This window comes from Oryctolagus cuniculus, chromosome 4 (genome assembly GCF_051225735.1).
Source record: "Oryctolagus cuniculus isolate XC-2025 breed Fujian yellow rabbit chromosome 4, ASM5122573v1, whole genome shotgun sequence".
NCBI classification, from domain to species: domain Eukaryota; kingdom Metazoa; phylum Chordata; class Mammalia; order Lagomorpha; family Leporidae; genus Oryctolagus; species Oryctolagus cuniculus.
Genome location: NC_142870.1, coordinates 96,228,666 through 96,252,832, shown reverse-complemented (window position 1 = coordinate 96,252,832; position 24,167 = coordinate 96,228,666). Strand labels below are relative to the sequence as shown.

General features: G+C 42.8%; 1 protein-coding gene and 1 long non-coding RNA gene across 3 annotated transcripts; one reads left to right on the top strand and one right to left on the bottom strand.

The window, feature by feature from the left end:
- Positions 1 to 625: 625 nt before the first annotated feature.
- FETUB (fetuin B) lies at positions 626 to 19,192 on the bottom strand. Its single transcript, XM_051859169.3, has 8 exons — positions 19,133 to 19,192; positions 18,801 to 19,027; positions 18,355 to 18,465; positions 16,487 to 16,574; positions 14,396 to 14,565; positions 13,567 to 13,665; positions 1,908 to 1,991; positions 626 to 1,120 (listed from the first exon to the last, which is right to left on the bottom strand). The coding sequence occupies exons 2-8, from the start codon at positions 19,023 to 19,025 to the stop codon at positions 743 to 745; spliced, it is 1,155 nt and encodes a 384-aa protein (XP_051715129.3). The 5' UTR covers positions 19,026 to 19,027; positions 19,133 to 19,192; the 3' UTR covers positions 626 to 742.
- Positions 19,193 to 21,959: 2,767 nt separating this feature from the next.
- On the top strand, positions 21,960 to 23,498 carry LOC149127052 (uncharacterized). Of its 2 annotated transcripts, none has more exons than XR_016232113.1 (3): positions 21,960 to 22,069; positions 22,626 to 22,784; positions 23,272 to 23,498. It is a non-coding gene; the product is annotated as an uncharacterized LOC149127052 (long non-coding RNA). The 2 variants fall into 2 exon arrangements; XR_016232114.1 differs by having other exon boundaries at positions 22,626 to 22,789.
- Positions 23,499 to 24,167: the final 669 nt, after the last annotated feature.

The window sequence follows — 24,167 nt, the reverse complement described above, 5'->3', positions numbered from 1 at the left end:
ACTCCAGGCTCACAAGCCACAGCCAGATCTATGGTGCTGTAATACTGGCGGCTGATGGAAGCATTGTAGCTTGTGTCTTAACTGCTAAGCTAAATGCCCACGCTTCACATGCTTTTAAATATAGAAAAAGAGGGCTATGATTGAATGTCTCGAAGGGCCTTTAGCACCTGCACTGAGGGGAAGTGTGCTAATGAGGAGGCTTATTGTGGTTTGGGGTTACCGCAGTGCCCGGCACAGGCCACAGGTGCACGTCTGCCACGTGTCCCGACTCTGAGGGGCCTCCCTCTGGAGGCCCAGAGACTTTCAAACAGATGAAAAGAGACAGAGGGTTGGCAATGCTACAGATAATACCTAGCTAAACTGGATCTTGTCATGAGAGGATGTAGAGAACGGAGTTGCTGGGCTTTGCTTCGCATATCCCTTGGTATTAGAGAAAGCGACTTTGCTCGGGGAACGCTTTAACACAGAGACTCTAGAGAAGCCGGTATCCAAAACAGGAGACTGTGCTGTCTAGGAAGCAATCTCCCGTTCCGGCGAGCAGCACGATGCACTGCGCATGGTGCAGCCCGAGGGGAGGGTGTGGGCCCCTTATTTCCATTTCCAGCCAATGTGTTGAGATGAAGAGGAATCAGAAAACCACACTTTATTAGGCTTCTCTGCATCTGAACTCACTCCCTGTCCCTCTTCCCCCCAGCCTCTCATCTCGTGCAGAGCACCACACCCCCGTGGAATCCACTGGGTCTCACGGTGGGAGGATAAGAGGGTCGAAGTTCTGGGCCGGCCCTGGGCACTGGCCAGAGTGTTGGTCTTCTTTGGGGAAAGGCAGGATGACCAGCTTCACCTCTATGGGCTCCAGGAAGAGGAAGGAGACATCCAGGAGTTCTCCCTGGGGATTTGTGGTTAGCTCCAGCTGCACGGGAAAGGCCTCCGGAGGGCCCTCTCCCTGGGAGCCTTCGGGCTTCTCATCATCCAAGTCAGGGAGGTGTTGGACAATTCCCGTCGACAGCACTTTGGTGGGGGTGTCAGTAGGTGGTGTGATTTTCTGCTGGAGCTCTTCCACCTTGGGGAGGTTTGAAGGTCCCTGGTCACCAGCAGGGCTTTCAGTTCCAGGGGCAGGAGCCTGAAATAAGAATGGTTTCCAATGCAGAGTTCTGTAAGGAAAGCTCTGTCATGCGAGGTACCAGGCTGAGCTGGTCTGTGAGCTTCTGGTAGGAGGTTCCAAAGGAAGACTAGCTAAAGGGATGGGCTTCCTGGTGAAAAGCTTGACAAGCAAAACAGGTAAGGGCCAGAGCGACCAAGCCCTGTTGAAGCTTGGCTGCAAATCTCATGATGCCAGAGCTGGACAACAGCCCAGAGAAGTTCAACAACTTGCTCAAGTCCCTAGAAAGCTGTCTCCCTGTTCTCAACTGTGGCACCAGCAGCTGCCTTCTTTTGATTGTGTGCGTTGTGCTAGGGTTTGTACAATGCCCATCAGCACTTGTTTCTCAAGGGTCTGAATGAGGTGGAGTTGCAACACCTTCCTCTAGGACTCAGACAGTAAGGGCATGTCCATGATCACACAGCTCACAGGTGACAGAGCAGGACTGGAGCCCAGGTACCTGGCCTCAACCATCCTGCCAGCGACAGCAAGCTGCCTCACAGAAAGTGCTCGATAAGGGCTTCTGGAAACGACTCCCCCACTGTGGTTTGGGGTAAGGCTTCTTTGGAACATGGAATTTAATGCCTCAGAGAAAAGTGGAACAGGCCTTGGACGAGTTGCTGTGGGGGCGTGGCCTTAGCCTGAGTAAAGTGGTGATCATTGGTCTTGGGAAAATCAAAGGAAGGGGTGGGGTGTCAGCTAAATACAGAAAATCAGCTCTGCCCCGCCCCCTCAACCCCAAAAGACAAATAATTAGATTGAAAAGTACCTGTTGTTCAAAGAAGTCACAAGTCACCGTGACACGCTTCTCTAGTGGATTTTGAATCAGAGTACCTTTGCAAAGACCAACGGGCTAAACAAAAGAGAAAATGCACTGTCATGGATTAAGACTATCAGTGATCATACGTGGAAATCGGCTTGCTTTCTGCTGGTGTGGACCCACAGCCGATCAATGTTTTTTATGATGATGGGATAGACAGGCTTCGATCTAATTGTCTCCAGTCATCCCTACCACGAAATCACACAAAATAGGCCAACTTGCTCCTGGTGATGGGAAGCTCATTGTTCCTTCAGGAACAAAACTCTGATCACTGGGAAGTTATTTGTATTGAGTAGAAAGTTGTTTCTGTAGTATTTCTACTTCTGGGCCTTGGTTCTATCCTTGGGTCAGTTGGAAATTTGTTTCCATCTTTCATGAAACAGCACTTTTTTGTGTATGTTCCACTTGAGCTGTGTCTGCTCCTACAAAACCACTCTCAGCTCATTCATCTTCTATTTGGAAATAAAATAAATTCATTTTATTACAAATGTAATAAATAGTTGTCTAGACTATAAGCAATAAGAAAATAAAGACCTATGATTGCATGCAAAACACTTGTGATGTGCAACGTTTTGATTTCTTTTCTTCCATGCTTTTGTCCCATGCCTATACATTTTTTATACAAAATACAATTTTATCGCAATATTATTTTATAACCTATTTTGTCACTTAATGTGTTTTATAAATCCTTTTGTGGTATTGAATAAACTTCTATGATTTTCTTCATAATGGCTACTTAGCATTTCTCTGTATTGTTTAACAAACTCTCTTTTGTTGGACAGCTAGATTGAATCTATTTTTGTTGTTGCTGTTTAGATTTCAAAGCTGTATCTTTCCAGATATTCCTAGTTACTACTAGAAATCTACTTGGGTAGATTTCTAAAAGAGAAATTTTAGGATCATAGTATATGTATATTTTCAAGTGTAAATACAATATTATAATAAAATATTGCCTCATATTCAAAGACAGATATATGTTTTCCCTGATTTGCAGTAACTAATAGAATACCTAAAATGTAATGTATTGGAGTGAAATGGACATTTTGACATTCGATGACTGTTCACAGCCCTTGTCTCTACTATTGAGGAATAGTTTCTTCATGCTATGTTCCTGAATCTGTATATATGAAATACATGAAATTTGTATACCTTACATAACATTTAAAAAAATTGTCTCAATTTCTGAAGAAGAGCTCTTAAGTGTATTCACATAGAATTTACTAAAATGTGTCTAAACAGATAGCCTGAATATTACTTATCACCTGTTTCCAGAACATATTAAAAAATACTAGAAACTCCTTGAGGTGGGAAAGTGTATTACTCATGAAGCCCTTGGGGAATTGTGCTGCAGTCTTTCTCATCACCAGGTCACAAAGGGAGGGTTTGTAAGACCCTCTGGAAACTAGGTGTGTGCACCAAGTACAGCCAGGGCGCTTGTACCCTGCCTGGCATCTGCTCACCTCCCCAGATTCACAGGCCCAGCTGTGCTGACACCAGACTGGAGCACGAAGGGGAGCTTGTGTGTGCACTTGACAGGCAGACCTCAGAGGATGTGACACACAGATTGGAAAGGAAGGAGTAAAAGGATTTCTGTTTGCAGATGACTTAATCTGATAAATAGAACATTCTAAGGAATCCGCTAGAAAACTATCAGAATTAATAAACAAGTTCATTCAGTTTACAGGATACAATGTTATTCATTCTAAAATATCAGTCGCATTTATTTATGCTTGTAATGAAATCAAGACAGTCTCATTATATTAATAATGAAGAAAATAAAATATTCAAGAAATAAATTCACCAAGATGAGTACAAGGCTTGTACAGGAGTCTCCCCTTATCCATGGTTTTGTTTTTTGTGATTTCAAGTGCCTGAAATCAGCTGCACTCAGAAAATATTATATAGAAAGCTCCAGGCCTGTGCTGCGGCTCACTAGGCTGATCCTCCACCTTGCAGCGCAGGCACACCGGGTTCTAGTCCTGGTCGGGGCGCCGGATTCTGTGCCAGTTGCCCCTCTTCCAGGCCAGCTCTCTGCTGTGACCTGGGAGTGCAGTGGAGGATGGCCCAAGTGCTTGGGCCCTGCACCCCATGGGAGACCAGGAAAAGCACCTGGCTCCTGCCATCGGATCACCGCAGTGCGCCGGCCGCAGCGCGCCGGCAGCGGTGGCCATTGGAGGGTGAACCAACGGCAAAGGAAGACCTTTCTCTGTGTCTCTCTCTCACTGTCCACTCTGCCTGTCAAAAAAAAAAAAAAAAAAAAAAAAGACTAAAAAAAAGTAGAAAGCTCCATAGATTAATAACTCAGAGTTTTAAATTATGCAGCATTCTGATTACTATGATGAAATCTCACACTATCCTGTTCTGTCCCCTCTGGGACACTAATCATTCCTTTACACAATGTAACATATCCAAGCTGTATAAGTTACTTGCCATTAGTCACCTAGTAGCCATGTTTGTTATCAGATAGACTGTTGCAGTAGTATAGAGCTTAAGAGTTTAAATAAGATCACTAGTAGCCTAACCTTATGCAACAATGCCTACATAATTTACCTCACTTCATCTCATCATGTAAGCATTGTGTTATTTCATAAAAAGAAGGTAAAGAGTGAATATAATACAATAAATATAAAGAGAGACCATATTCATATAACTTTTATTATAGTATATATTATACCTATTCTATTTTATTATTAGCTGTTATTGTTGATCTGCTACTGTGCCTAATTTATAAACTAAACTTTATTATAGTTATGTATATACAGGAAAAACAATATATGTAGGGTTTGGAGCTATCTGCAGTTTCAGGAATGCACTGGTGGTCTTAGAACTTATCCCCTGCAAATAAGAGGGAACTATTATACATTAAAAACTATAAACTATCATTGAAAGAAATTAAATAGGCTCTAAACAAATGGAAGAATACCACATATGCATCGATTTGAAGACAATGTTGTTAAGATGACAGTATTCCCATGTTGTTCTACAGATTCAATGCAGTCAAATGGATTAAATTTCCAACTGCCTTTCTACAATAGAAATTGGTGAGCATATCCTCAAATAATTATGAAAATGCAAAGAATCCAGAATGTTCCAAACACTCATGAACAGGAAGAACAAAATAGGACTCACATCTCCCAATTTCAAAGCAGTATCAGTATTGGTATAAGTTACATTAAAGGTCAGTGGACCTTCAATAAGCATGCCAAGACAATTAGACTGGGGAAAGATATTCTTCAACAAATAGTCCTGGAACAATTGGATCACCACATGCAGAAGAATGAAGTTGAAATCCTATCTCACACCACATATAAAAATTAAGTCAAAATGAGTCATAGACTTCACTATAAGGATTTATTTCTTTACTCCCAATTTCCATTGTTCTATAGATTCTTATACCAGGACCTCACCATCTTGAATATTATAGCACTGATGTAGGTTTTGAGGTTGGGAATTAAGAGTCCTACAATTTGCTTTTCTTGTTGAATATTATTTTGAGTATCACATTTTCATACCTGTAAATCTTAGTGACATTGGATTAGGCAATGGTTTCTTAGGTATGATACTCCCCAAAAAACATATTCAAAAAAAAGAAAGAAACATATACAAGTAGGAATTAATAAAATTTAAAATATTGGTACTTCAAAGAACATCAACAAAAAAGTGAAAATACAACCCAGAGAATGGAAGAAAATTTTTAAGAATTATATATCTGACAAGGACACTGCATTCATTAAAAACTCTTAAAATTCAACAATTAAAAGATAAGTAGCTCAGTTTCAAAACTGGCAAAGTATTTGGAGATAATTCTCCAAAGAATATGTACAAATGGCCAGTAAAAAGATGATCAAAAGTATGATGCTCAACAGCATTAGCTATCAGGAAAATACAAGTAAAAGCCACATGAAATACCAATTCATATCTAGGAAGATGTATATAACCAAAAATTAAGATAATAGTAAATGCTGGCAAGGACATGAAGAAATTGAAACCCTCAAGCACTGCTGATAGGATGAGGAACTGGTACAATTACTCTGGAAAATAGTATGACAGTAAGTCAAAGGGTAAAACATAGAGCTCTCACAAGACACAGTAACCCTACTTTGAGGTATAAACCCAAGAAATATGAAAATACGTGTCTGCCAAAATTCATACTTTATAGCAAGAAACAACCCAAACATTCATCCATGGATGCATGGATAAAGAATAAGCAATATTCATGCAATAAAATCTTATTTGGCCAAGGAAGAAGTACAATTATTTCTATGTAGAGAAGAAGAAACATTGAAAATGTCATGCTACATGAAAGAAGCCACACAAAATGTCATATACTGTAGGATTCCATTGAAATGAACTGTCCAGAATAGGCAAAGTCATAGAGACAGAAAGCTGATTAATGATTTTGAAGGGCTTGTAGGAGGCAACAATGAGGAATAACTGTTACTAAGTATGGGAATTATTTTGGAGACTGATGAAAATACATTAAAATAAGAAAGTACTGATTGTGGTATAATTGTGAATATAATAAAAATCACTGAATTGTATTCCTTAAAAGGATGACTTCATTGGTGTGTGAATTACATTATAATAAACTGTTAATATTTAACAGTAAATAGGGAGAAAAAAAATGGTGAATTTTGCCCAATGGTGCTCTAACACATTGTGCCAATTTATATTCCTATCAAGATGTGTCATGTGGTTTCAAAGAACTATCTCCATCTTGGAAGCATTCTTTGAACAAGGGCTTGTTTGACTCTGTGCTTTTTTTTTTTTTTTAAGATTTATTTATTTATTTGAAAGTCAGAGTTAGAGAGAGAGAGAGAGAGAGAGAGAGAGAGAGAGAGGTCCTCCAACCAATGGTTCACTCCCCAATTGGCTGCAATGGCCGGAGCTGTGCCAATCCAAAGCCAGGAGCCTGGAGCTTCTTCCGGGTCTCTCATGTGGGTGCAGGGGCCCAAGGACTTGGGCCATCTTCTACTGCTTTCCCAGGCCATAGCAGAGAGCTGGATTGGAAGAGGAGTAGCCAGGACTAGAACCGGCACCCACATGGGATGCCAGCACTGCAGGCCAGGGTGTTAACCCACTGCACTACAGCTCTAACCCCAAGGCTCTGTCCTTCTTAAAGAGTGATCCAAGAGAGGGTTTTCAAGATGGCAGAACACGGAGGGAGTTTATTGTTCTAGTCTAGGGGGAAGATAGTTTTAAAAAAGTGGAGAGAGTTCAATCTCAAGGAAGAGTTGGGGAGAAAACTCCAGAGGAAACTCCACACAAATTAGAGGGACACTGTGGACCTATGTGGAGGGTGTGGATCCACACAACTCAGAACCCCAGCAGCCAAGAGCCTCAGAACCAGCTTTGGAGTGAGGTGAGACCAGACTGCACCAGCCCAAGCTACGGGTGATAAAGCTGCAGGAAGAGCCTGGCATGGGCCCAGCTTGGAGCCCTGTGGGGGACAATGTACCTACCAGACTAGAAGAAAGAAGGGGGGCCATTTTTCTCTCCCCAACTACCCTGCACCAGTGTCCTGTAATAAGCCTAGAGAGAGTGGGTGCCATTTTGGACATATGTAACAGCTGCACCGGCTTGTGTCCATGTACTCAAGAACCAGCCAAACGGAGACACCTGAGTCTAGCTGGGAGCTCTGATAGGGGGCTGAGTACTTTTGACTGTGGGAGGTTTGTGTACCTGGAATGTGAAAACACTGTGGCTGCGTAGAAGGGTGCAGGGTATTGCCAGGACTTTGGGCAGTCGCTGTGGGTGGCTCCACATGCTCAGGGCTCCAAATTCCCTAGTGAGGGACATTGCTGTGGGATCTGTGTGCACACCAAGGATTGCATAGATCCTTTGTGTGGTTCCTGGGGGCATGTGGGTGAATATTGTACCCACTGAGGCTAGTGCCCAGGCACTGGTCTCTTGAGGAGAGGAGGTGAGTGTGAGACTATGCCAACAAAGCAAAACAAACCTACCTCTGGTTTAAAAAAAAAAAAAAGAGGAGATTTACCATGCCTAACCTGAGTGTCATCTTGGACACTCCTTTCATGCTAGAGCACTAAACAGAGCTCCCTGACCACATTCCCCACACGCCTCTGGGTATTCACTGGAAAAGCGGACACTCCACTAAGCCACAGAGGAATAGTTCAAACATAAAAACCATCACAGGAAAAAAAAAAGACAAAAAAGAAACCAACAAGAATCTCTATAAGTGTTGAATAGTAAATGTAGCAATTCAAGAAACAAGAATAAGGAAGACAACATGACCCCCCCCAAAAGAACACACTTCAATACTACAATATGAAGATAAAGAGATTGAAGAAATGCCAGAAATGGAATTTAAAAAAATTGATCATAAGAAAATTCATGAACAAATGAAATCCATACATGACATGAAAGAAAATTTCTCCCATGAAATTGAGATCTTAAAAGAGAAATCAAAATGAAACCTTGGAAATGAAGAATTAAATAGAACAAATAAAAAAATGCAGTGGAAGCCGGCGCCGTGGCTCAATAGGCTAATCCTCCACCTTGCGGCGCCGGCACACCGGGTTCTAGTCCCGGTTGGGGCGCCGGATTCTGTCCCGGTTGCCCCTCTTCCAGGCCAGCTCTCTGCTATGGCCAGGGAGTGCAGTGGAGGATGGCCCAGGTGCTTGGGCCCTGCACCCCATGGGAGACCAGGAAAAGCACCTGGCTCCTGGCTCCTGCCAGGATCAGCGCGGTGCGCCGGCTGCAGCGGCGGCCATTGGAGGGTGAACCAACGGCAAAGGAAGACCTTTCTCTCCCTGTCTCTCTCTCTCACTGTCCACTCTGCCTGTCAAAAAAAAAAAAATGCAGTGGAAAGTCTTAACAACAGACTCAGTGAAGCAGAAGAAAGAATATCTAGCTTAGAAGACAAAGCACAGAAAATTAGACCAAACACAAGAAGATGAAATCAGAAAACCAAAAAACACTGTTAGAGAGCACAGAATACTATCAAATGACCCAACATATGGGTCTTAGGAGTTCCTGAAGGAGTGGAAAGAGAGAATGGATTAGAAGGCCTTTTTAGTGAAATAATTACAGAAAACTGCCCTAATTTGGAGAAAGAAAGGGACATCCAAGTACAGGAAGCACACAGAACTACTAATAGATATGACCAGAAAAGATATTCACCATGACGCATTGTGGTCAAACTCTCCACAATAAAACATAAAGAAAAGATTCTAAAACATGGACAAGAGAAACACCAGATTACTTTCAGAGGATCTCAGTTAGACTCACAGTGGACTTCTCATCTGAAACCCTGAAGGCTAGGAGAGAATTGTAAGATACATTCCAAGTCTTAAGAGAAAACAACTGTCAACCCAGAATATTGTACCCTGCAAAGCTCTCTTTTATGAATGAAGGGGAAATAAAGAACTTCCATAACAAACAGAAATTGAATTTGTCATCACTCATCCAACCTTACAAAAGATGCTTAAGGATGTGCTACACACAGAAACATAGTCATCACTATGAAAAGTGAGAGCAAAAACTCTCCTAGTAAAAGTACAAAGGAAATCCAAAATAAACAATAGGAATATTTATGGGAAAATGGCAGGGCCAAGTCATTACCTAATAGTCACCTTGAATGTAAATGGCCTCACCTCTCCAGTTAAGAGACACAGACTGGCTAAATGAATTAAACAAAACCCATCTATTTGCTGCTGACAAGAAACACATCTCACCAACAAAGATGCACGCAGACTGTAAGTGAAAGGATGGAAAAAAATATTCCACGCTAGCAGAAACCAAAAAAGAGCTGGTATAGCCATTCTAATATCAGACAAAATAGACTAACATAAAAATTGTTAAAAGAGATAAAGAAGAGCACTATTTAATGATTAAGGGATCCATTCAACAGGAAGATGTGACTATTATAAATGCATATGCAACTAATATCAGGCCACCTGGCTAAGGGAGGCATAGACTCCAACACAATAGTAATAGAGGGCTTCAATACCCCACCTTCAGCAATGGACAGATCAACCAGACAGAAATCAGCAAGGAAACAACAGTTATTCGACACTATAGACAAAATAGACCTAACAGATATCTACAAAACTTTCCATTTTACAGTTGCAGAATACATGTTCTTCTCACCAGTGCACGGAACTTTCTCTAGGATAGGCCAGGCCATAAAGCAAGTCTCAGCAAATTCAAAAAAATCAGAATCACACCATGCATGTTCTCTGACCACAATGCAATGAAGCTGGAAATCAACAATTCAAGAATTTCTAGAACATATGCAAACACATGGAGACTGAACAATATGCTGCTGATTGAACAGTGGGTCATTTAGGAAATCATAGAGAAAGAAAAAAAATTCTGAAAATGAATGAAGACAAAAATATGGCATATCAAAACTTACAGGATACGGCAAAAGCAGTGTTAAGAGGAAAGTTTATACAGTTGGTGCCTACTTCAAGAAATTGGAAAGGCACTAAATAAATGAGCTATCAATGCATCTCAAGGACCTAGAAAAATAACAGCAAACCAGACCCAAAACTAGAATGAGAAAAGAAATAATTAAAATTAGAGAAGAAATAAACAAAATTGAAACAAAAAATTAATACAAAAGAACAACGAAACGAAGAATGGTTTTTTGAAAAAATACAATTGATACACCATTGGCCCAATGAACCAAAAAAAGGAGGGAGAAGACCCAAATCAATAAAATTAGAGATGAAAAATCAATGTAACAATGGACACCACAGAAATGAAAACAATCATCAGAAATTATCACAAAGAGCTGTATGTTGGGACTGGCACAGTGGTGTAGAGGGTAAAGCTGCTGCCTGAAGTGCCAGCATCCCATATGAGCTCCAGTTTGAGTCCCAGCTGCTCCACTTCCTATCCAGCTCCCTGCTATAGCCTGGGAAAGCACTAGAAGATGGCCCAAGTCCTTGAGCCCCTGCACCTACGTGGGAGACCCAGAAGAAGCTCCTGGCACCTGGCTTCGGATCAGTGCAGCTCCGACTATTGCGGCCAACTGGGGAATGAACCAGTGGATGGAAGACCCCTCCACCCCGCCTCTCCTTCTCTTTCTGTAAATTTGACTTTCTAATAAAATAAATCTTAAAAAAAAAAAAACAGAGCTGTATGCCAACAAATCAGGAAACGTAGAAGTAATAGTTAGATTCCTGTACACATACAACCTACCTAAATTAAGCCACGAAGACACCTAAAACTAAACCATGAAGAAAACCTAAACAGATCAATAACCAAGACAGAAACTGAATAGTAATAAAGACACTCCCAACAAAGAAAAGCCCAGGACGAGATGGTTTCACTGCCGAATTCTACCAGACATTTAAAGAACTAACTCCAAATCTTCTCAAGCTATTCGAAACAATTGAAATGGAGGGAATCCTCCCAAACTCTTCTATGGATCCAGCATCACTTTAATTCCTAAACCTGAAAAAGATACAACAGAGAAAGAGAACTACAGGCCAATTTTCCTGATGAATGTAGACCCCAAAATTCTCAACAAAATACTAGCAATCAAATCCAACAACACATCAGAAAGATCATTCACCTGGACTAAGTGGGGTTTATCCCTGGTATGCAGGGATGGTTCAACATTCACAAATCAATCAACGTGATACACCACATTAATAAACTGAAGAACAAAAACCATATGATTATCTCAATAGATGCAGATAAAGCATTTGATAAAATACAAGACCCTTTCATGATGAAAATCTTAAGCAAATTTGGTATAGAAGAAACAGTCCTCAACACAATCAAGGCAATTTAAACAAACCCATGGCCAATGTTTTATTAAATGAAGAAAAGCTGAAAACATTTCCACTGAAATCTGGATCCAGAAATGGATGTCCACTCTCACCATTGCTATTCAATATAGTCCTGGATGTTTTAGCCAGATATATAAGGCAAGAAAAAGAAATCAAAGGGATACAAATTGGGAAGGAGGAAGTCAAACTATCCCTACTTGCAGATGACATGATTCTATATATAGGGGATCCAAAAAACTCCACTAACAGACTATTGGAACAAAGAAGAGTTTGGTAAAGTGGCAGGATATAAAATCAACACACAAAAATCAATAGCCTTTGTATACATAGACAATGCCACGGCTGAGAAAGAACTTCTAAGGTCAATCCCATTCACAATAGCTACAAAAAATCAAATACCCTGGAATAAATTTAACCAAGAATGTCAAAGATCTATACAATGAGAATTATAAAACATTAAAAAAAGGACATAAAAATGGAAAAATCTTCCATGTTCATGGATTGGAAGTATCAATATCATCAAAATGTCCATACTACTAATAGCAATTTATAGATTCAGTGCGATACCGATCAAAATACTGAGGACATTCTTCTCAGATATAGGAAAAATGATGCTGAAATTCATATGAAAACACAGGAGACCCCAAAAAGCTAAAGCAATCTCATACAACAAAAACAAAGCCAGAGGTACCACAATACCAGATTTCAAGGCATAGTACAGGGCAGTTATAATCAAAACTGCCTCATTTTGGTACAAAAATAGATAAGCAGATGAGTGGAATAGAATAGAAACACAAGAAATCAACCCACACATTTACAACCAACTTATCTTTGACAGAGGAGCTAAAATCAATCCCTTGAGCAAGGACAGTCTCTTCAACAAATGGTGCTGGGAAAACTAGATCTCCATATACAGAACTATAAGGCAAGACACCTTATACCTTACACCAAAATCCACTAAAAATGGATCAAGGACCTAAATCTACAACCTGATACCATCAAATTATTAGAAAGCATTGGGGAAACCCTGCAAGACATTGGCATAGGAAAAGAGTTCTTGGAAAAGACCCCAGAGGCCCAGAATATCAAAACCAAAATTGACACATGGGATTACATCAAATTGAGAAGCTTCTGCACTGCAAAAGAAACACTTGGGAAAGTGAAGAGGCAACCAACAGATTAGGTGAAATTGTTTGCTAACTATCTCAATTGTTGAGGAAGAGTTTTTTCTCTCATACTATTTGCTGAACTCTTTACATAATGTAGAGTTAATCATATATGTATAAAGTTAATTGAAAATAGATTTTAGTAAAAAATAAGAATGGGATAGGCGAGGGAGGAGGAAGAGAGGTGGGGGAGGTGGGTACGGTTGAAGAATCCCTATGTTTCAAAAGTTTTACTTATGAAATACATGAAATTTGTATTCCTTAAATAAAAGGTTCCTGGATGGGGGGACACAGAAAAAAATAAAGGTGATTACGACACTTTTCAGTTAAAATAATAATAATAATAATAATAATAGAGTGATGTATTCCAAATGTAACCAGATTTATTCAGATCAAGCAGGTTCATCACCAACCACCAGGAGAATTATCTGTCTTTTTGTAGTCCCCATGATCATTTTTTGCAATTAAATCACACTGATAATGAAAATCATCCTTATAACAGAATAAAGCCATATTATCATACCTGGCCTTCATTTTTCTACACAGTTACTTCTGGAGGGGAGGAAAAATAGCTCTTGCTTTAGAACACCTCACACATAACTTATTGTCAACAAATACTTAGAAATAATGTTTGAACATACATCTTACATTATGAAGAAATTCAAGAATACTCACAGAGTCAGAAGGCTGAAGGGAGCAGCTGCCAGCCTGGGATTTGGTGCATGGTGACTCTTGGATTAAATACTCCACAAAGTAAGCCAGGCTGCCCATCCACTGTTAGGAGACAAGAGTCAAGACATGAAAACCGAACCTCACATAGGGGAAGCCTCAGACTTGGCAGCATCACAGTCACAGAAATGATCCCTTCCCACAGGCATTGTCAATTCCACAGCCATCATTCCTGCCAGTCCCCACACTGATCAAACCATGCATTGTTATTTAGAAAACACAATCATCATATCCTTCTTGCTTTCTTAGAGATTTGAATGGGCCCTACTTACCTTCCATTGGTGAACTTATTTTTCCTCTTATATATTCATCTTTTAGATTAGTTTTTTGTGTGTGAGAGAGAGATATCAATCCAATTACAAATTAGTTTCCATTTTGCCTAACCCATAAGGCTCAATATCAACTCCAGGCCTTGATATGGTGTGAGAATTGTCTTGCTATATGGTCCATGGTCAATTAGAAAAGAAAATAGTAGCAGTAAGAAGTAAACCAACACAGAATCCCTCAAAGACATTGTGAGTCAATTTCTCTCCTTGCCTTAGGGTTGATGAGGCAAAACTGAGACACATGACTCTTGTGGAAATGCCATGAAATCATTCAGAAACTGAAACATGACTGAAGGTACATCAGGTCTATCAAAATTGAGAATCCAGAGAAAGGCTATTGGGTTCCAATCAAAAGTAGTGCCTTGATACACTCTTCTCAGCCTAGGAACCTCTAGCAGCAATTATGAGACACCTTGCTTGTGTAACTGGCCCAGACATTTTAACCTTACCTGGCTAGTAGCTTTGGTGACTTTAACAAGAGAATACTGCTTCGAAGTGCTCTCACGGTTGAATTTTGCAAGGGACTCAACGGCAGCTTCCAAGACCCTAGGATCTGACTTATCAATGCGGCTGGGGCTCGGACAGTCAGGGCATTTAGAGTGAATCTTTCTTCGAGAAACTGTTGGTGACAATGAAAGTAGTTTTAAAATATTATCCACTACCGACCCTATAAATAGTCATACATTGTATGCCTGTAGCAGAGGCAAAGGTTGAATAAGAAAAGATATTACATTAGTGTTGGCAAAGATGGGTTAAGGAAGACATTTTCTGGAAAGGAAGTTAGCTGTTGGAAGTGAATTTTCTATAATGGGCTGTTTCACTTTCATACTTAAAAATCAAATCAAAGCTAGATATTTTTCACTTCACACAAATGTATTTACTCTAGGGATTTTATTCAAAAACACATAGTATTGTATATAGATATAAGACCTTCTCCTCCCAATGATTTCAATATCTTTTCTCATCATTGCCTCTGTAAAGTAGATTGAGTGCCCTACAAGGTTGGGAGTCCTTACTGCCAGGTCTTCTTCACCTTTCAGCCCCTAACACGCAGCCTAATACCTAACACATCGTAAGTGCCTAGAAGATGCTTATAGAACGAATGGCTAAGTGAAGGACATAATGGAAGGCGGAAGCACACCCTCTTTGGATACAAAAAGCAAGTGATCCAGAAAACAGCAAATCATCGAATCTTTGTGTGATCAGACAGCATGATCATCCTAATGGCACAGCTGGACTCTCTGGGAGGAGAGCTGCTGACAAACCTAGTGTGAAAGGGTAGAGAACTTGTATTTGAAGCGGTTTTGTGCAGAGAAAACACATTGCTTTGATTAACTGTGTTTATGTGTGTGCTTCTGGGGACTGAGGGAGGTTGAGGGGGGCTACATCCAAGGCTTGGGACTCTGCCTCCTCGTCACGTGTCCCTGCCTGACCTCCCGCAGTCCTGGTGCCTAGGACTTCCATTTAGGCACTAAGACTACTTCCAGCTGCTGGTCCCTAATTTGTTTTAGCTGAGTCTTGGACTTCAAAGCCAGGAGCCTTAAGCTGTGGCTGCTGAAATGTTTGCTCCGTTGTCTGGTTATTCAACGAGTTAGTAGTGGTTTAACCTGGAGCTGGGTAGGTATGCAGGTTTCAAGGATTAGAACCTGCACTTTAACTAGACTCACCAAGGGACTCACAGGCAGATAGCACTTGAAGTAGCCATCTTCTATCTTCCTATGCTTCTCTATGTTGACAGAAGCTTGCTTTCCAAGGACTTTCCCTTGGAAAAGGACGATCCAGATTGAATGCATATGCCTCTTTCAAATGTCCTTAGCTTCAACTTCATATTTAGGCCATTAACTCATTTATTTAACAGAAGTAATGACTCCTTACACATGAAAGGGACTAGGGGAACAGGTATCAGGGATAAAATATTCTGGGCAACAAGACATATGATTCCATATCAAGGGAGTGCAGGCTCTGTGCTCCCTGAGTGGTTTGGCCAGTTTTATAGGAATGTGACTATGACAGGAGAGTGTTCTTCTTGTCTTAAACAGAGGACATTGTGGAAAAACCAGCATGGCAGTGGTCCCTCAAGAGTGGGTATGGGTTTGAAGGGTAGAGGTCATTGGGGGAGAGGGCATGCTCAGTGGAGGGAGAGACAGCAGCAAGAAGCAGAGGTTGCAAAGTGCAATATGTGTTCAGAGAACTGGCATCCAGTTGAATGGAGTATAGAGGTGATGATGCCAAGGCAGTAACGGCAGAGACAGTAGGAAGCGAGCCAAGGGATCAGTCGTACAGGTCTGGCCACTTATGGAAGACTGAACACTTAGGATTTAATGCAGGACACAATGGAGAGCTATTGGAGATGATTTAGGAAGATTAACTGAAAGATGAGAGGTGTATGTTGACATTTAGTGGGAAGGCAAGTCCTAGAAAGATTAAGCAACTGGTATTGGAATGAAGATGAAATAAACATGGTAGAAACCCTAGCCACGCTTGACAAAACTCTGGTTAAATGCTCTTTTCCCTCTTTTATTAAAATTAACATTTCTTACCTGGGCGAAGAGTACAGTTATAAGCAATTGAATAGAGGATTCTTCTTGGCTTATTAATGTAAAACAGTGCTTTGCACTGTCCATAAACCTGTAACCAAGAAATACATTATGTGACACTATAGAATGAACTACTCCTGCAATGAAACTTGTATACTTTTAAGTAATGAGAAACTTAAGATGACGTTAAGGGATTTGGAGTGGGAGGAGCTGTAGTGGATCACCACCCAGCTGTTTGACCTCTTCTTGGGCACACACATTTCCAAGCCTCCCCCATGATTAAGTGTGAGTATAAAAAGGAACATCAAAAAAGTTTGTGAAGAAACAGAACTAACAATTAAGTTTATTTTGGTGCAAAAATTTTTGAAATCTATGCATTCAAGGGGTCTTCAAAATGTTTATGGAAAACATATGTTATGAAAATACTGTGCATGGATTTAAAAATTCTCTTTCCATAATGATGCAGAGCACTGTGGAAGCCATGAGTTACAGGTGGCAGTGTCTTGGACATGAACTTCACATGAGTGGGAAGCAAACTTCTACCACGTGATGTGAGTGCATCCCTGTCCATGCGCGTGCTCCAGCAGTTAGCGTCATCTTAACAAAATCCACAGCAGGGAAATCGACTATTTGCTTTTCAAAATCAGTCCATGCAGTTTAACAAATTTGGTTACATGATTTGAAAAGTTTTCTTTCAAAGACGTCATTATCAGGTACTCATGTTACACAGTTCATGTCAATTAATGTTAATCCCAGGATAATCGAGAATCAAACAAAACTATTCTTTTTCTATTCATCTTTAAAAGGATCAATTCTGAGGCCATTGAGATTCTATGATTGAGGAAATCCTTCCAAGGTACCCCTAAGGGCTCCTACACTGTAAGCCATCCCTTTCTCTAGCCACAGCCCTTGCATTAGCATTCATTAAGACAAAACAAAGCAAATATAAAAGAAGTATAAAAAGCCCTCCTTCCATAATTTCTGCACTCCTTAACTCCACATCCAGAATCTTTGCCTCTGGTTTTTTGCTTCCAATGTAAACAAATGGCTGAGAGCTACAGGAGGATCTTGAGGTAGAAAGCAATTCTGGGAAAAGAATGAAATCCTATGCAGACCCTGAGGGCCAGTGGCGAGGACCCAAGCGACTGGGTTCCTGCCAGTAGTGGGAGACCTGTGGGAGACCTGGATTGAGTTCCTGGCTCCCAGACCTGGCATCCAGCCTGGGGCCACTGGGAGCATTTGGGGAATAAATTACTAGATGACAGCTCTGTCTCTTCGCTCTAAAATTAAATTAAATTAAATTAAACCCTGACATAGCAAAATGGATAGAATTGGAGGGGGTTATGTTAAGTGAAAGAAGTTAGACACAGAAAGACAAATTATTGCATTTCTCTCCCATACGTGGGAGTTTAAAAAGTTACTCTGACCTTAGAATGGTGATTACTACAGGCTGGAAAGGGTGAGAGGAGGGGATAACTGCCCGATCTGCTCTATTTACACTACCTGCATGTGTGGAAATAGTGTACCATACCCTGTAACAGTGCACGGTATTGCATGCTAATGAATAACAAAACTAGTATATAAAAAGAAAAATTAAAACAAAACCAATTTGGGGACACCTTTTCAATTCTGGGCAGCATGACCCTAGTGGAACTTTCTAGAAACCCCTCTGATGGGTTAGACTTGATTCTGTCTCCAGCATGAAAATAAGCATGTGGGCACCCTCTCTTCAGGCTACAAAGAGGGCCAGTTAAAGCATGCAGACAGCAAGCCACCTGCACTTGGAGAAAGAGGGCAGACAGCAAACCACCTGCACCTGGAGAAAGAGGGCACCTAGTCTCTTTCCTGGAGCCCCGAGAATGAGTACTTACTGAGGTGTGCAAGGTCCTCACCGCACAGTCTTGCCACGCCTTCTTGCTGAGCACGTGACAGCCAGTCTGCAACACGTCCAATACGAGATAGAACACAGACCCTAGGTGATCCTGTGGGAAGGGGTAGAGAAACACATCACATCCCACAGGGAGCTGGAACTCAAAGACTGGACAAGTCTCTGCTTTTTGAGACAGCCAAAGGATATGGTGTTTGTGGCGACACCTTGAAAGTTATGGCCCCTAGACAAATGTCAGAGTAGGATCTCTGCACTGGCTCTTGATCACAAGAGAATAGTAGCATGCCTGGTGGAGAATAGAATGTTGTCAGGTTCTCGGCCAAGTTCCCAATCTTGAAAGTACCTGCCAACCTGTCTGAGGGTTCCCAGCCACCGGCCAGCCTCTGCAGCTGTCTAAATGACTGCCTGAGTGCGGACAGCATCACTTGCCTGTGTGTGCTCCCAGACGCGGCTCACTCGGTTGAGGCTCAGCACGTAGCCGTCCTTTTGGTCTCTGTTGATGTCCTGCAGGGCGAAGCCTGAGACCGACAGCACATCTGAGTCATTGCAGTTCCGGGAGAGCAGAGGTGTGTCCTTGAGGAACGGCTGGGGTACAGACACAACCCCGCAGCATGCGGCCAGGGCGCAGAGCCCCAGGATTTGGAGCAGACCCATTCCTAGGGGGAAACAAGGGTGTGGAGCTGCAGAGACGGACTGGCTTGTGGAGCGCCTCAAGGTCAGGCTTGAGTGGTTCTGGCTGCCAGGTTGTCCCATTTTATTACCTTGAATTCTAAACAAGGATCTCCTGGAGTCAGTACTTTGGATGGGATCTGTCGATATGTAACCATCAACCCCTGAGTAATCTCATATTCGGGTGGACATGTAAACAAAATAAAGTTTCCCAACAGTTTTCAGTAAATCCTAACAAATATTTAGTCAAGGCCCTTAGGAGATCATGATGGATTCTGGCTTGTGTCCAGTGTACACCAGGAACAAAATGGTGGTGGTGGGAATAATCACCTTCTCCCCAAGTGCCTCTGACTGCTCTCCTTGGCCACACTGCTGAACTTAGGCAGGAGAACGGGGCCAAGGCTTACAGCGGTGCTCAGTGAACTCACACCTCACCTAGATCAGGAAGGAGGCTGAACCCCTCAGTCACCTCCCAGAAGCACCAGTGGGCTTCCCAATGCATCTCGGGCATGTGGCCGAGAGAGTGTCCCATTCAGCCTCACTTCATTCTTTTGAAGCAAGGATTTCATGGAATGGAAAAGCAGTTAATGGGACATCAAGAGTTCTCACATCATACTCCAAGTCTATTCTCCCTTCTACGGAGCTGTAGGGAAGCAAAGTCATGAAGAGACTGACACCTCATCAGACAAGAGGAAGATACTAAGGCTAGTGCCATGGGAAAGTCGCCGCCTACAACACCAGCATCCCATCTAGGTGCTGGTTCATGTCCTGGCTGCTCCACTTCCAATCCAGCTCGCTCTAATGTACTTGGGCCCCTGTACCCATGTGGGAGACCTGAATGAAGCTCCTGGCTCCTGGCTGCTGGCTTTGGCCTGGCCCAGCTCTGGCTGTTGTGGCCATTTGGAGAGTGACCCAGCAGAAGGAAGACCTCTCTCTCCATATTTTCCTCTCTCTCTCTCTCTCTCTCTGTGTGTAACTCTCTCTCTCTTTCTCTCTAACTCTGCTTTTCAAATAAATACAAAATAAATGTTTTTTAATAAAGGAAGACAATGATGGGCAGGTGCATGCCAGAGACACATTGGTTGGGACTCTGGTTTTCCTTTTTCCTCTTCTGTTTGGGGTTCAGGAAATTTCTACCATTGGGACTGTATGAAAGAAATGGCCTTTAAAAAACTTTCTATTTAAAAACACACACCGTCGTTTATCAGGAGAGAAGAGGCTGGGTGTGAAGACAGCACCTAAACAGGCTTGTCAGCGAAGGCGTTCCACGGAACCCTGGACCTGGAGTGAGAGCAGCTCCAGCCCGCCCACCCTCATCTCCCACGTTCTGTGTTCACACACGTGTAGGAACGGCTGCACGCAGGAATGCAGCCTCTTGTGGGGTCTCAGCACGCGCTGGCAGGTGTTTTAGGGTGAAGAAACCCATTTAGATCACATTTTCCTACACTTACTGGGCTATAAGAGAGTTTTTGGTTTGTTTTTAACTCACAAATACACTTTTGGACCTGCTGCGCTGGGAGATAAGAATAACTGTCTATGAGGGTTTTCTTCTTTTTTTATGACAAACTGCTCAGAAGGACTGAAGATTATTCTAGAAGTAAAATCTTCTAGAAAAATCTTCAAAATGAATTGAAAGAAACGGCCCTCTGGCCTGAACAGAAAGGCAGGGTGGAGCCATCCCTGATTGGTGACTGTGAGCGAACCCTAAGCAAGGCAAATAATGTCTCTACTGTATCTAAGACTTTAACTACCACTTAATGTTAACATCAAATATGATGATTTATGTTACTAGTAGCACTGTGATTACCTACTATGAGAAAATTTAAATTTTAATTAAAAAGTTGAGTGGAAAATATTTTTTCTCATTTTTTTTAAATGGAGAGTTTGGGGGATTCGTTCTTTTTTAGTTGAAAGGCAGAGAGACAGACAGAGAACATCCATCTGCTGGATCACTCCCCAAATGCCCACAACAGCTGAGCAACTGGCCCAGGCTGAAGCCAGGAGCTGGGAACTCAGGCCAGGTCTCCAAGTGGGTTGCAAAGACCCATGTACTTGAGCAATCACCTGCTTGCTCCCAGAATGCACCTTCGAAGGAAGCTGGATTTGAGAGCAGAACCGAGACTTGAACCCAGGCACTCGGAGATGCAGGTGTTCCAAGTGGCAGCTTAACCATTACACCAAATGCCCACCCTGTTATTTCTCATTCGGTAGCCATGCTCATAAACAGCTAGCTAAGGCTTGGTATTGTGGGTCACTCGGTGACAGCACATAAACCCACTGAAAAGTACTATTAAAGATAATCTAGTAATTCTAACCCAACAGATTCCCCAGGTAAGAAAACTGAGACTTAGGAAGGTGGAGTGTTAACACAGAAATCAGAAATGACTTAGTGGCAAAGACCAGTGAGTGCAGAAACCTTCTAGTTTAGAATTCTTCTCATCAATAGCCTAATTGTAGTTCTTCTAATTACCACCTAAATGGATTTGGGAATTCATGTAATTGCTGCAAGACTCAGTAGCCGTATATGTAAAATGGGCTAATCATGGCAGTTGCTTTAGAGATCATCAATGTGGAGGGCCAGACCAGTGCCTGGCACACAGTGGTAGCTGTTGTGTAATCATGGTAATTACTTGTAACTCAACAGGCCCTTGTTGAGCAAGTCCACAATGCCGGGAACCAACGTAGGCTCTCAGGAGTCAAGGGTTACTAAGACTGGCATGTGGTGGAATGAGAAGACCATGCCAAGATGGCCACTGGCAAGCGAGTGTCAGTTACTCAGGAATGGCTTCAGAACCCACCTGGCAAAGGAGCTCATCTGGCAACAGGCAGTGATTGGTTACGGCATAAACCACCCCATTGACCAGACTGGCTGCCTCGGCTATATAAGCTGCTGCACCAACTGAAATAAACAAGTCTGCAAGCTGCTCGCCTCTAGCCCGCTTTCACCCGACTCCCGGGGTCTGTGTGGTGACTCCGCGCTTCTTGCCCCACCATGCTCCTCCTCCCAGAACCAATCCACAACAACACTGGTATTGTTTGAATTCGTTCCCAAAAGTTCCTGTATTAGACGCTTAGCTCTCGCAGCAACAGTGCTGAGAAGGGAACCTTTAAGAGATGAATAGGTCTTGAGGCCTTGCCTTCATGAATGGATTGATGCTGTTATCAAGAGAGCGGGTTCGCTGGAAAAGCAAGTTCAGCATCCTCTGTCCTTTTTTTTTTTTTTTTTTTCTTTTTTTGACAGGCAGAGTTAGTGAGAGAGAGACAGAGAGAAAGGTCTTCCTTTCATTGGTTCACCCCCCAAATGGCCGCTATGGCCAGCATGCCACGCCAATCCGAAGCCAGGAGCCAGGTGCCTCCTCCTGGTCTCCCATGCAGTTGCAGGTCCCAAGGACTTGGGCCATCCTCCACTGCCTTCCTGGGCCACAGCAGAGAGCTGGACTGGAAGAGGAGCAACTAGGACAGAATCCGGGGCCCCAACTGGGACTAGAACCCGGGGTGCTGGCGCTGCAGGCGGAGGATTAGCCAAGTGAGCCGTGGCGCCGGCCAACATCCTCTTTCAATCCCACCTTCCACCTTCTGCCCCAGGAGGATGCAGCAAGGGACCCCCACCTGCCACAGACCCCTCAGTGTTGGACTTCCCAGCCCCCGGAACTGAAGAAAATAAGCCTCTGTCTGCATAGGTGACCCAGTCTCAGGTCTCCTGTTACAGCAGCACAACACAGACTGAGCCAAGGACTTCCGGAGGTGAGGTGAATAAGACACAACCATAACTAATTTCTGGAAGCAAATAAACAGATTTCGAGGATTGCTTTACAGCCTCAGATCTAAAGGTCCCAGCTTCTTAATGGTGGGCTGCAGGCCGATGTTCACAGGCAGGAAGGATATTAGAAAAACGGGTATGGAAACCAGAAGTGGATATTGTTAGTGATATTTCTAATTGGGCGGCCATTGGACTGGGGTGGCTACGGCACTTTAAACTCTTACCAGAACAAACTACAAGCAGATTGAAGCTAGAAACGGTACCCATCAGCAACTACCCCCTAACCTCCAGGGAGGAACTTTGCACACCAATGGATCAAACTTGTTTTCTTTGTTTTGTTTTTGCAAATAACTTTATATAAGTTCCCCCTCGGGGCCAGTGCTGTGGCTCAGTGGGTCAAGACTCTGCCTGCAGTGCCCACATGCCATTTGAGTGCTGCTTCTTGTCCCGGCTGCTCTTTTTCTGATCCAGCTCTCTGCTATGGTCTGGGGAAGCAGTAGAAGATGGCCCAAGTCCTTGTGCTCCTGCACCTGCATGCAGACCCAGAAGAAGCTCCTGGCTCCTGTCTTCAGATCCATCCAGCTCCAGCTCTTGGGGCCATTTGGGGAGTGAACCAGTGGATGGGAGACCTCTCTCTCTGTCTACCTCTATCTGTTAACTCTGCCTCTCAAATTAATAAATAAAATCTTAAAAAAAAAGTTTCCCCTCTTGTCCCTCCTGTCTGGGTGCTACCCTGATATATGAATCACTGAACGCTTAAACTCTTTAAAATTTAAATATGCATAATGTTTTTGTATTTTAAATTTTTTTGCTTTCGTATTATTTGAAAGGAAGATAGAGACATCTTGCACGTACTAGTTCCTTCTCAAATTCCCACAAGGTTGGGCCAGTCCGAAGCCAGGAATTTGGAACTCCATCCAGTTCTCCCATGTGGGTAGCAGGGACCCAAGCACTTAAGCCATCATCTCCTGATTCCCAGGTGCATGTTAGCAGGAAGCTGGATCTGAAGCAGAGGAGGTGTGCGCACTGGGGACTTAACTGTTACTCCACACGCCCACCCTGGAAGTGTTTCTGTATCACTGTGGAAACCAAATGTCCAAAATCTGGGGTATGACAAAGATGGAGCGTCAGCCAGGGCGGGAACATTCACTGAGCCTGAGTATAATCAGGAAGAGGCTGAGAGCACATGAGGCAGAGACAGAGGAACCGAAAGGGTGGGGGAACAGGAGAAGGCTGGTGGGGGCTGGAGGAAATGCAGGGCACAGAGTGGCAGGACTCCAGACGCAGACTAACGGGCATTAGAGGCCGGAGGACAGTGCAACGTGCTTTGGTTCTGCCCTTGGCCAGTGTCCTTGGCTGTGACGTCA

Excerpts from the sequence above, each read along its gene's own strand:
- FETUB (XM_051859169.3), bottom strand. The coding sequence starts at position 19,025 with ATGGGTCTGCTCCAAATCCTGGGGCTCTGCGCCCTGGCCGCATGCTGC. Across the intron at positions 16,575-18,354 it reads TGAGGACCTTGCACACCTCA|GTTTATGGACAGTGCAAAGC; the intron begins GTAAGTACTCAT and ends TCTTGGTTACAG. Across the intron at positions 14,566-16,486 it reads TAACTGTACTCTTCGCCCAG|TTTCTCGAAGAAAGATTCAC; the intron begins GTAAGAAATGTT and ends TGTCACCAACAG.